The sequence below is a fragment of the Cotesia typhae genome, unplaced genomic scaffold, assembly GCF_013202065.1.
Source record: "Cotesia typhae breed Kobodo isofemale line unplaced genomic scaffold, CoteBio_Ctyphae contig_5, whole genome shotgun sequence".
Classification (NCBI taxonomy): Eukaryota; Metazoa; Arthropoda; class Insecta; order Hymenoptera; family Braconidae; genus Cotesia; species Cotesia typhae.
In genome coordinates this window covers 2,382,209-2,395,631 of record NW_027423757.1, presented here as the reverse complement: position 1 = coordinate 2,395,631, position 13,423 = coordinate 2,382,209, and the positions used below count along the sequence as shown (strand labels likewise).

The 13,423-nt window shown below is 27.6% G+C and overlaps 1 protein-coding gene across 3 annotated transcripts in view; it reads left to right on the top strand.

Annotated features, from left to right (window-relative positions):
• Positions 1-13,423, top strand: part of Sesn (Sestrin) — a 105,029-nt gene that overhangs the window by 9,519 nt on the left and 82,087 nt on the right. For all 3 annotated transcript variants that reach the window (XM_074249191.1, XM_074249192.1, XM_074249193.1), the window contains 4 exons: positions 2,134-2,218; positions 2,503-2,671; positions 2,780-3,893; positions 4,626-4,691. In XM_074249191.1, coding sequence (XP_074105292.1) covers positions 2,583-2,671; positions 2,780-3,893; positions 4,626-4,691 — 1,269 coding nt within the window. In that variant the 5' untranslated portion in view covers positions 2,134-2,218; positions 2,503-2,582. The remainder of the gene's footprint in view (positions 1-2,133; positions 2,219-2,502; positions 2,672-2,779; positions 3,894-4,625; positions 4,692-13,423) is intronic.

The window sequence follows — 13,423 nt, the reverse complement described above, 5'->3', positions numbered from 1 at the left end:
ACAGTAGTCAGTTTATACAAGGAGGAATCTTAACTAAGAAAGTAAAGAAGAGTGGGAAAAGAATTGAAGTGATGTTTTGTCTCGAAAAGGATTATAACGGTATAAAATGTGGAAAAGAAGTAAATCAGAAACTATAAAAAGTTACAAGTACAAAGTAAAAAGAAAATTGTTATTTTAGAAAGAATTAGAGTCCAATTTTTTCAATAAAAATAATTTTTTTTTTAAATTATAATAGTTAGTGTATCATTACATTTTTGTTAGGTATTGTTTACAAGAGAATAAATATTGATTGAAGTTGAAGATACGGCTTGGTAAAGTAATAGTACTTAATTATTGTGAACTAATGATAATAGTAATTATTTCAAGTAAAAAATTATAACCTTGATGGTTTACAAATACAATGTATGAAAGTAGATTTAGTAAAATTATATATTATCTTTTTTAATGTTAATTATTAAAGTTTAAACTAATCAAATTACTTTTCTTAGTATGGAGATTGAAATTCACTTTAGCAAGAATAAGCGCTGATGTTTTTTAGTGGTCATGCGACTGTTAAAATCATTTCGTGCTAGGGTTTCGTCACGTAACCAAAGAAGTGTATATAACTTGACAATAATTTCTAAAAGCAACGATGGCTTTTCAAAACAAGTTAGACGTGTAATCAAATAATTTATGTCTTAAGTAATATCTCAAACTTGCTTGAATTTATTCCAAGTTTATTTTTATATGAATTATCGTAATAAATACTGATAGCAGGTAAACAATGAATCATCATGCGAATTCATTATATTACTGATATCTGCATTTATAAGATGCGCTGAACAGATAAAAAATACCTAACTACAACAATACAAAGAACGGACGATAAGTATAATGAGTAAACAAGTTCTAGTTCTATTGTTACTTTATAAAAGTAAATTACCGATAATAGGAATGATCAAAATAATGAATAATGAATTAGTATTGAAAGTTATCAGGTTATTATTTATTATTTGTGCTATTGATTTACTACTGATTGGTCTACATTTTCTGATATCAATCGAAATAACAGAATAGAATATGTAAGTAAAATATATAGTTACATGTTTACGCGCAGCGGATCAGCGGTTACCGTTCCGGTTTAGTAAACGAAAAGGTGATTTTAGTTTGCTTTACGTCAATGTCATGATTGTGCTAAAATACCTAACACGACCATAAATAATTTACAAACTTTTGTACTTTTGTTAAGCATTAATATAAATCTCCAAAACTAATAAAATGACATAACGGGTTTATAATCATAAAAAGTTTTAAGTAGATAGTTCAAGTATTAAGTAGAGCGAATGTGTTATTCAATTTGTCCAAATCAAGTAATTTAAGGTATTGATAAAATAGTTTTATACTTGAGAAAGATTATCCATCAGTTTCAATGTTTTTTAACTTGATTATTAAACAAAAAAAATTGTACCATTAGATAAAAAAAAAAAATGTGCCGTAATACGTTCACTTTGATAAAAATTATCAAAGAAAATCCAATAAACTAATGAACTTTTAGTGGAAAGTTTTAATAATCGGTTCGTGAGTAAAATAATAAATTGTCAATTAAAGTTTTTGAGTGATTACTTATTAAAACAAATACTACCAAGCATTTAATAATTCAATTAGAGCAACGCATTTAACTGTGAATAATATTTATGCGATTGGTTAATATTTGAGTTATAATTTAAAAGTAATGAGAAATTTTATTTAAAGAAAGTATATATAGAATATTATTTTTCGTCGAAATTCGTAGAATCAAATTTTTGAAAAGCAGTATTTGCAGAGCTAATTATGACTGTTACGATTATGTATATTTAAATATATGACCACTTTAGAATAGTAGTTGAGATTAGATGTACTGATCCAGCGATGTACAGTCTCGTTGCGCACGATATACTTAATGATTGCGTCAAGAGTAGTAGTATAGTTAATGATGATTTTCAATTCGTCTGCTCCACTGTAGGCGAACCAGTAAATTAGAATTTATTTAACGTAATATTAAAAGGTGGAACTTAATATTAAGTATATTACATTATTTTCTCACATGATTGTGACAATATAATTTTTAATTACTTTTTATAGATTAAAATATTTTTATTCCTTTCTTTGTTACAGAAATCCCGGTAATCGATCAAGAAGTAAGAAAAACAGCACATGCATTGAACAAAGAAGAAATCAAGGAGATGTTTAAAATTTTAAAGTAATTTGTAGTTTTTATCTCATATGCTTAGAGTTTGTTAATACTTATTCAAGTGGAAGATTTAACGCTATTTTTTTTTTTTTTTTTTTTTGTTTAACTAATGTATGTTGAGTTAAAACATTGGCACATTTTCATTTTTAAATTCAATTTGATTGACTATTGCCTTGTTGAATCATCTCTGATCAATGTTTTTTCATTTGCTTTTATTTTAAATTTAAATACTTCAAATGAAAGTATTGATTTTAATGCTGGCGATGATTTTTAGATAGTTGAAAAATTTTCAGATCTCTTCCAAGTACAAGATGAGAGATTACGAGATGTCAATTTGGCCCGAGTTCACCGCCTCTTCAAAAAGTGGCTTGACATGTTGGCAAGCTCAGATTATCGGGAGAATAGTAAGGAGGCAAGAAAACAAAAGTGCAATTCAACTAAGTGCAAAAGTCAAGGCAACAGGTGAGTTATCTATAAAGATTCTAAACTCGTTTTAAGTCTTAACTTTTTTTTTATAACTTATAATTAGAGTCCTTAAAAATTATTTTTCTTTTTTTTTTTCTACTGTAGAAATGATACAAGCTTGAGTTCATCGAAATGTTCAGATTATCGGATTTATTATAATTACTATCGCAAAAGCCGCAAACGCTATTTGAAAAACCATAAAACAGAACATTTGATCGTAGAAAGTCCAATTTCACATAAATCACATCCTTCCTTCCACGAAGACAATCTCAATGAATTTTTGGATAGTCTGATTTTTGACTCTACTATTGATAATCGTTTGCAGTTTTCGTTTTTTGAGAAAACTAAACCCACTCTGGATTCAAACTACATGAACACTAAGTCAAAAGTTAACGTAACTAATAAAAGTGACAAGATGATATTCGCGTACTCATCTATCGAAGCATTGGACGATGCTGAAGAAACTAATAGTCGTCCTGTTAAAATTAAAGGCGCTAAACAAAAACAGTTGGGAACAGACGATCAGGATTCAGATACTAAAAAATATGGTAAAAGCCCAAAATTTGACGACAAACTAGACAACGCAAGCTTCTTCAATGCAAGTCGCGATCGTCAACTAACACAGAACCCACTAAAGGTCACAATGTTCGGAAGTACAGATTCTCAAAACTGGAAAAATCAAGATATTCATACAGAAGATAATTTAAATAGTGAAAACAATTATGATGGAATAGTATTTAATACTTTAGAAGGTTTTGTTCCTAAATCTAGTACTTCAGATAATTCATATTTTTTTGACCAACCGGGACCTAGTGATACAAAACCTCACAAAGATCAATCTATCTTTTCTAATAACTGTATTATCGATCAAAATATCTTTATGAGCAATAACAATATGCCTATGAAACAAGAATTTACTTCAGAAAACATTAGTGAAAAGTTTAATTTTGAAAATGGTTATCCTATTGGTGAGAAAGAATATTTACAAGGTGAAGATATGTCTATGAAAAATGATAAAATGCTTGAAAAAGTTGAATTCACACCTGGAGACGTAGGAAGAATGTTAAACATGGGAAATGCTTTAGACTTTCCTCGGACTCAATCAACAGATGATTTAAAACTTGTCAAGATGCATCTTCCAATTATTCTTCGACTTACTGCTAACTGTCCATTTAAAAATGTGCGAGTTAAATGTATTGAAATCCTTCAAATAATAAAGGTAAGCTAATAATAATAATAAAAATAAAAATGCTATCAATATATTTGAAGCACTATAAAACGTACTTATTCACATTTCAAAATATGTTAGATAGCGGTACTAGATTTACTTAGTGAAGATAAAATTGAAAGGATTTACTTATGATAATTCTCCTAGAGAATGAACGAGTAAAATTAGAATTGTAATACTGTGATTTATCATTAAGTAGTTATTTGAATTGAATGCTGGATTTTTTAAAATGAAATTGTATGACTCCAGAATAAATAATATTTGTAGCTTTGTTAGGTATGTGCTATTCGTTGGCTCAAGATACATACGAAATAGGAAGATTCGAGAGGTATTTTTATCTTAAGCTATTTCACTTGGCACATCTTATAAGTTGAAATAACTTAACGGTCAAAAATTTGCTTAGATATCTTGAAATTTACTACCGGCATTTAGTTAATTCGTGATAAATATCTCCGGCTATCAAGGAATCTTAAATATAAAGTCATAAATAGTATAATTTACGTTTAAATATCTCATATCTTTTAAGCGTAAAAAATGTTGACAAATACCAATTGTCAATTACAATTATTTTTAATGATATGAATTATTAAGTTTTTAGTTTTATTATCACTAAGCCTAACGTTAACCCAGTTAAAGTATTAAGTGTTTAAAATGATTGAAAAACAAGCTTAAAATAACAATATACTTTGATGGAAAATGAATAAAATTATACTTTCATTTCAGGAGCAAGAATTATCAATTCTAATACCGATATATAATGGACCTAGTGCATTTATTCCCAGTTCAGAGGTAAGTTTTTAATTTTTTGTATTAATAAAAATATAGCGATTATTCGAAATTTATTGCTTAATTTTTTAACTTAGATAATCAAAAAATAAAATTTTGATTCGATGCATAATCTTGCATAGTAACTCGTTGCCAATAACTGTTATATTTCTTTAAATATAACTAATCCATGTTGATGGAAAGATGAAAAAATTATTTTATCCTACTTTATTACTTTAAAAAAAAATTAATACTACTTCAATTAGATGTTATGCTGCAACTTTATCAGGGAAAATGAATTAAATATGGATTTTGACCTAAAAAACACAATAAATATTTAACTCGTAATCAACTTCCGCATGTAAATGTCGATTTTTTGTTAAACGAATGCATGTAATGTCAGTGTTAAAAGTTTTGAAAGACAGCCGGCGTAGTCAGTTGAAAGTATTAATATAAGAAACAAGTTTCATCGTAATAAATTCTGTAGTTTTTCTACACTTCAATTATTGATTTTAATCAGTTAATAATTATTAGTTTCATCCCTGATAGCCAGCGCTTTCTCAGTAAGTGTTGACTTCCAGCAGTTACGGTTAATTTATACATCAAGTTGGCGGTAATTCTTCTTTCAACAACAGTTGTAAGCAAATTGACGGAAATCTACGGCCGCAACTTGAATACAAGTTAACAATCAAATTTGTAGTTAAATTTCCTTTCAACTTTACTACAATTTGACTGAAATACTTGTACAGCAAGTTTTGACGTCTATTTGCAGAGTAAGTTATAGGTAACTAATAGGTAATCGCTCGCTTTGCCAACTCTTTCCGTCAAGTTTGCTTCAAATTGCGGACGTAGATTGACAGTAAGTTATAGGTAAGGTGGCTATCAGGGATATTTTCAAATTGTACTGATCACAGGAATCTCGCTTACCGGCTGTAGAGCAATTCAACGTATCTGCGAACTTTCAGCAGATTAAAGCGACTATCTGTTTTAAAAGCTTTTTTATCATTCATTTTGAAAAAATATGACTTATTAATTTAAATTTTATTAATAATAATTGTTTCAATCCCCTCTACTTCAGAAAATCGAACATACAATGACGATTGAAACTTGTTTTTATGTTAATTCGATAAATATTCCTCAATATCTATGAGACTTATCTGCTTTCAAGTAATAATATCTTTATTTTAAAAAAATTTTTTTTGATCATTGTTGTAATTTATAATATTGTTTTTCATAAAAAAAACTTGAACTGTTTAGATCAATTTGATATTTCGATTTAGACTTCAAAAACAAAAACCTTTTTAAAAGTAATTTTTATAAAATTAAACAGTCAGTTAAATTTTGTTAAAGGTATTTGATTAATGTTTCAAATATAATATATTTTTTCACAAAGTGTGGTGAAATATAGTTATTTTGCATCCGACTGTGAGAGTTAACGGCAGAATTTACCACCATAGAAGATCAAATATGCAGTAAAGTTAGTAGAGGAATTTATAACTACATTACTTTCCAAAGTTTTGTTAATTGTATGATACTTCAATCTTATACTTTTTCTTATAGAAGTTTATGATTTATACATTCATTAGTGATTCTAATTTTTTTATTTTAGAATTAATTTTTTTATGCAAAAAGCTACTTTAAAGTAACAAAATAATTAATCGGAAACTTGAGATTTAAATAAAAATAATTGGGTACTGTTGTTAAACTTGAAATAAAGTAATACTTTTCATCTTCATAAGACAGAATCCGATACTTAAATTCATTTGTTTTATTTCTTCGTTAAGAATATTTTATATAAGATAAAAATTCTCGAGTGTCTTCAACTACTACTTCAAATAGTAAACTATTTTTACTTGATATTTATATAACAATTTAACGAGATACTTGACTGAACTCTTTATTAAAGTTACAACAAAGTTTTTATTATTTTCTCAAAGTTCGCCTCAACACCTCAACTGTTATCTTTACCTCCGTTTATTACAAACAATATTTTTTCTCCGTTTTTGTGATTTTTATTACAGTTATATTTCAACGAAGAAAAAAATGTCAGGTAAGTGACATTTAATATTATTTTCGTGCGCTAAACTTATGAATCGTGGTTTGAATTTTTTATTGAAAACCTACTAATTGAAATAATTTATTTTTAAATGATTGATAGATTGCTTGTAAACTTAAAATTTTATCTTAAAAAAATTTCGATCTTTTCTAATCTTTTGAATAATATTTTGCAACATATCCTTATTGATTTTGTAGCACTCAAAATGTTTGTTAAGATTTTCACTTATAATTCAATTTTAAAATCTATTAAAAATTTTGACAGTCTCTTAGAACCTTGATGTCTTTTATTGATTGTCATGAGCCATTGTCATAATTCATGACATATGTGGTATTTGCTTCTACCACAGAATATTGACAAACAAAATAGTTATTCATGCTCTTGGAATAGTTATATCAATCCATGAATAAAGTTTGAGTGTTCCAAAATAGGATTGAGTATCGAAGATACATATATTGATGTTAAAGAATTTGTACATGCAGTTTTCGATGATAGTTTATTGATATTCAAACATATATAAAGAAGCAAAAGGGGGCGAATAACACTCGTGAATATATTTTCTAAATTACGAGGAAGAGAAGCCAAACGCTCTACTGATGTTTCCGAATTTAAGTGGAATGAAGCTCAACTCGTTTAGTTGCCAGAAAAGCTTGGTGACTTATTTCTATATAACCATAATCATTTTTCTTTTTCTATTCCCCTCCTTCATCGACCGCGAAATTGTCAAGTAGAGAAAGTCGCTTTTTACCATCTGTTACCACAGGAAAAAAATTATTTGAAAGAGATGTAAATTTTAACAAATATAAAAGTTTATTAAATTTGAAAATAAAACTTCATCCCCGGCATATTTTACTATCTAAAAAAAATTTTGATTATTTTTTAGAATCAATTTGTTATTCATCGGTTTCACATTTCAATACGTAGACAATATTTTCCATCTTTTTTTTTGTTAGAATTTTTATGTTGAGCAATTTTTAAAAGTTGTTTTCTTAAAAGTTTCCACTCAGCACATAGTGACTTTTGTTAAATTCGTCAAAGAGTTTCGTTCCACAGTAGCGTTTTTCATTGAGCTGGAAAACGACGAAACCACTCTACCGGTTAATGCAAACCTCAAGAGCTCTTGGAATACATAACATCTCTCTTTACTAAACTACAGACGATGTTGTCGTTCTTATCAGTTGGGCTATGCTTTCAGTTTTGGAGACAAATATCTCAGTACTCAAGAATATTTGAAACATAAATGAATATGTACATACACGTACTTTCTATTTGTTAAAAAATTCATGCTCTGTGATTTTTACTGGAAAGCCAAGTTTCATGGTTTTATTTTATCTATAAATTTCTTCTCAGTATTGATTTTATATAAAAATAATGGCTATCTGATCTTTTTTTTTCTCTTTTTAATCATCTCATCGATTATTACTATATTATTTTTATAAGATTGTCGCACATATTTTTCATCTCACTAGCATTGATGCTTTAGGTTTTAATATCTCTAACCAGAAGTTCGAGATAAATAAATGGGATTCGAAGAAGGCTGAAATAATGTCAGAATCTAATAAACCTTGTAGAAATGAGATTTTTTCGTCCCACTGATTCGCATTTATCTGAAATCGTTGTTTTTCGAATAGCTTGATAGAAAATGAATACTGTATACCGTTTTTTTTTTTTTTTTTTCACTTGTAATAAAAGAGAAAAATCAAATGATTTTTTGCTAAATAGTACAATATTTCAAAATTTAATAACTTGTTTTAGTTTTCAAGTACAGAACTAGCAACCTGCAATCATATGATTGTCGATAATTACGAAATATGATTGATGGAACTTTGGATAAATGATTTTTAGATATTTTTAATTGCGCTATGCTGAGTTTGGGTATTTTTGAAAATTAAAAATAATGTTACAATGGCAGGATCAATTACCAGTAATTTAAACTCAATACATCCAATAATTTAACATTCCCAAAAAATATGTAAAATTTTAAAAAGGCACAAAATTTTCCTTACTCTCTTAGTTATTCGGATGATTTTATGTGTAGAAATATTTCGACAAGAAGATAGATAATTTGGTAGGTACGCTCAAAATAGTTTCAAAAGCTAATAAAAGTCAGCTATTGATGTTACTAACATAATTATACGACTTAGCTACATTAAATCTTGAGATGAAAATGGTATGAATGGGAGGCATGTCTCATTTGAAATTGCTTGATACGAAATACATTGTCAATAAGCTTAGATATTTCCATACGTAGGGATGAGAGGATTAGTTTAACAAGTAGACGTTATGAGACTAGAATATCAAGAACAGGATTCGTTCGAGAGTACATGTTTTGACATTTAATCATCTTCACGGAAGTTTGATTAATTAGTAGAACTACGTAATAGAAATCATAGGGATTCAACTCTTTGTCGGTGGTTAATTATTAATTACCAATTATGTTTAATCTTAAAGTCAAAAGTTATAACTATTTCAATTATCCATTTTATTTGGACATGCACCCATATATATATATATATATATATATATATATATATATATATATATATATATATATATATATATATATATATATATATATATGGGTCATTTCATGTCAAATTGACAAATAGTTGGAATCGACCCCTTTCAATTTGAACAAATTTTAGTCACAAGTTTTCTTTGATCATATAATGAAGTTCTGCCAAAGGAAAAAAAATATAAAAATTTTTTTCAAAAGATATGCAAATTCACAATTTCGCAATTTTTCCAGTTTTCCAATTTTGTTTTTGTAATATCTTGAACGCTATTATAGATACAGGAATGGCCTTTTGTTTGTTTGAAAGCGGTCACTTAGGGCTATTGAAAAAAAAAAATATTTTGGAAAAATGCCAAATTTTTCAAATTTCGAATTTTTGAAAATCGTTGAAAATGACGTTCGAAGTTAAAATTTTGGCGCAATTTTTTTTGTTAAATACTTTGTACTGATCTTAAAAGATCCTGAAATTTTTATAAGAGTGTTTTTTTTTCTTTTAAAAATATGAATTTTGAATTTCCAAAAAATTTTTTTTGGTTTTTTGCAACTTTTAATTAAGGTAAAGTTATCCAGATACATATAGTATTGTAATTTTGAGCATTAAGGAATTAAATACATGACGTGGAAATCAGCTTGATGAGCTAAGTCGAGAAATATTAAGATTTTTCAAAAGTTTCCTCATGAGCATAAATGTAATTGTTAGATTTTTATAAAATTTACTAACAACTAATGAATTAGTTATCTTTATAAGTAAACGAATTGAGCTATAAAGCGGCACAAATGAAATTTTCAAATACTTAATTTTATTTTTATTTATCAAAAAGTAATGAGTTGTTGAAAGTATTGCATATTCCACAGTAAATTATAATATTTAATCATATTCTTACTCGAGGTCGAATATAACTGACAAAGAATGAAAAATAGCTAGACAAATATTTATTGTTCAATAAAAAAGTTTTTATATTTTACTGAAATAGTGTTTCATCTAAAATATTATATCAGTTTGAAATGTGAATAAAAATATTGTTGTGACGCGAAAGTGGTTTGTAAAGAGCATTAGAGTATGAAAACGGAATGATGATGCTTTTATAGTAACTCAAGTATTTTATCGCTACCTACGACAGAAAAAATTTTTAATCCTGAAGTACGAAAATCTATCTCAGACGAATTTTATGCTCTATTTTTAAATTTAATAAAGAAAAACTTTAAAAAAATACATTAATATTGTTTAAAAATATTTTTAGCTATAAAAAGGAAAATTTTATTGAGTTACTGCGTTATATAAAATCGAATTAAATGATTACTCAATAAAATAAATATAAAAAAATTTTCAAATAGGTATTCGGTAAACATATATGTCAAATTGAAGTGATAAAGTCAATAGCTTTGGCGAGAACTCTTCCTGATATTATCATATTTCCATACTCTATGGAAACCTCTAGCAAAGTAATATATTTCTTTCTGTTTTTGGCGCCTTGATCTTTTATACTTGCCTCGATGCTAGTCGTAAGCACCACTACTCTCTTGTCTGCCGATGAAAGGCGAATACTTATTTTTCACTCTAAAGAGTGGAAGTATGGTCGGGTTGAAAACGCTGATTTATCGAGGGGTTGCCGAAAAGAATGCGATTTAGAGCATGAGAAAATAAGAAGAGATCGTACCGGCTAAATTTACGGGTGTAGGTGGGTAAGGAAAGTTTGGCTATTCGTCTCGCAAATCCCTCTTGAAACCATTTTCCACTATGGAAAAAACCAAAACGGGCAAAACGTTAAAGATTGCCAAAAAAATAAGATTCATTATTATTTTTAATCAATGCTTGACCTTTTTATTCAATTTAAATCGAGGCTTAATTGGTTAAACTTTCACATTGATATATATTTTCATGATCTTTTATATTAGTGTTGGTTATTTCTGCATCGTTTTGCTCTGTAGGTTTTTTAAAGTGTATTTTTTTCCTATTTTCGTTGGCTTTATGAAAATTCGGTGAAATCCCAGTGATATAAATCCTCGTGAAATTTTTTCATTTTTATTTTTATCTATTTTTTTATTTTTGTTTCTTTTAGTTTTTCTGCTGCACGGTAACATTAGAGTCCCTTGTCACTTTTGACGCTTTTCAACATTGACTCAGCGAAAAAGTCACTCGCTCAACATCACGCCCGCATTTAGAGGTAGATATACAGGCATACGTACGAACATACATACACACACACGAACGGATAAGAACAAGACAAAGTGAAGAAAAAAAGTCTTTTTCATACTCTGATCCCTTGTTATTTAGACGACTCTGAATTCTCTGGTGAGATAAAGATAACATTTATCACTTTCTATTAAATTTCATCAGACCTACAAGGATTGAATAATTTTATATGTATACTTTATACTTCATAGAAATACCAAATAAATATTGGTATTCATATTTTCAATTATTTCTAACAATCTTATCAAATTTCAACAAATAAATACAAATTTTACGTGGTGATTTGTTGAATTCAATCTAATTTAATTTTATCGCTGTACTTCTCTTGATAATCATCCTCATTTATTCAACTATGTATGAAATGCAGTTCGTTAAACTTACTGAATAAAATTTTTTATAAAACTTATCATCAGAGTAACTAACGATTTGAATGAACCTAAAAAAATTGGTATCTCTAGAAATTTATTAGAGCGGATTAGTTTTACTTGTTTATGATTGCACTTATTGTTATCAATTAATGGGATGCATTACAAGGGTAGCATAATATAACTTTCATTACAATTGCTACAATCTCTGAAGGCTGCAAGAGCTTTCAAAAGTTTTCTGTTATTGAAGAACTGTAATTTTAGTACTTTCAAATATTGCAGATTTATTTTAGAGATATGTTAATGTTCTCATATTGGGCATTCATATGAGTCAAGTAAAATCTGCGAATGAATTTTTAATCAATCTTCAAATTTCAGTTTTGAATTAAAATGGTAAAAATCATAAAACGTTCATTAAATGACAAATCGTACGAGGACCCATAATTAAAGCAATTATACACCACAGATAAAACGTTAAAACTCACTGTTGCGTTACAATGCACTAATTCTCATATTATTCTATATTTCCTGACATTCATTTAGGCTCAGCACTAACTCGTATCGCCCTTTCTCCTAATTTTGCACCCACAGCAAAATTCTAACCTCCATTGAAGGCAGTAATTAACGGCGCGGCACGCATAAAATTAATTATTCTTGGTTTGTGATCTGTGTATCAGTAAGTAAGCTCTAAACATATACTCCACTGGCATTCGTAATATTGTATTCAATGCACTGACGGAATGTATTTTTTTCCAATTATTTTTTTGTCATATATTAATAATGTCGAAATTATTTTCTTGCTCATTTTTTCCAAGTTTTCCTCTTTATTGAAATCTTGAAAATATTGGAGAAATAAAAATTCGTCTTTATTCAAACTCGCGAACTGCTAAAATTTTTTAAAACTTTTATCAATAGCAGTTTAGAGCTTATCGCGACTAAAATTATATTTGGAATAATACCTTCAGGCTCAGAACAAATTGAAACTGCGGAAAATTTACGGGTTCTAATCAATCGTCCCTGGAGGCTAATCTATTTGTAAAATAATAAAATAATTCATTTTACATTTCATTAAAACAACAAATTATTGCAGTTTTGTGAATTTTACTTTTTATTATCGACGTGGTAAGATAATTAATGTAAAAATTTTTTCTATAAATTTTGTCGCCCAACCATAGTAAATACAATAAATTATCTTGCACTTGAAATCAAACAAATATTATCGCGATCGGAAATAGTCATTTATTTCATACATCTTGACATTTTATAAATTACAACTTTATCGTGTCAATATATGAAACATTTATCTTCCAAGAAATTTTTACAATAAGTGAGAAAAATATTTTTTATACAAATATAAATTTAAATTCGAGTTGATATACATTTTTTTTTGTTTAAGTTAAAAATTGTTACATTTTAAATAATTTTGCCAAAAAAAAATTTAACTATAAATGAATATTTTATTCTACAAAAGATTATTAATAAGAGATGACTCACAAAATCTAAATCGAATATACTTGCAATAAAGCCCATTAAATTTTCATTAATCTAAAATCCTGTTATGATTTACTGTAATGTTCTACATCCAATTGAAAATCACGGGAAATTTAAGTGATACACGATCACTAA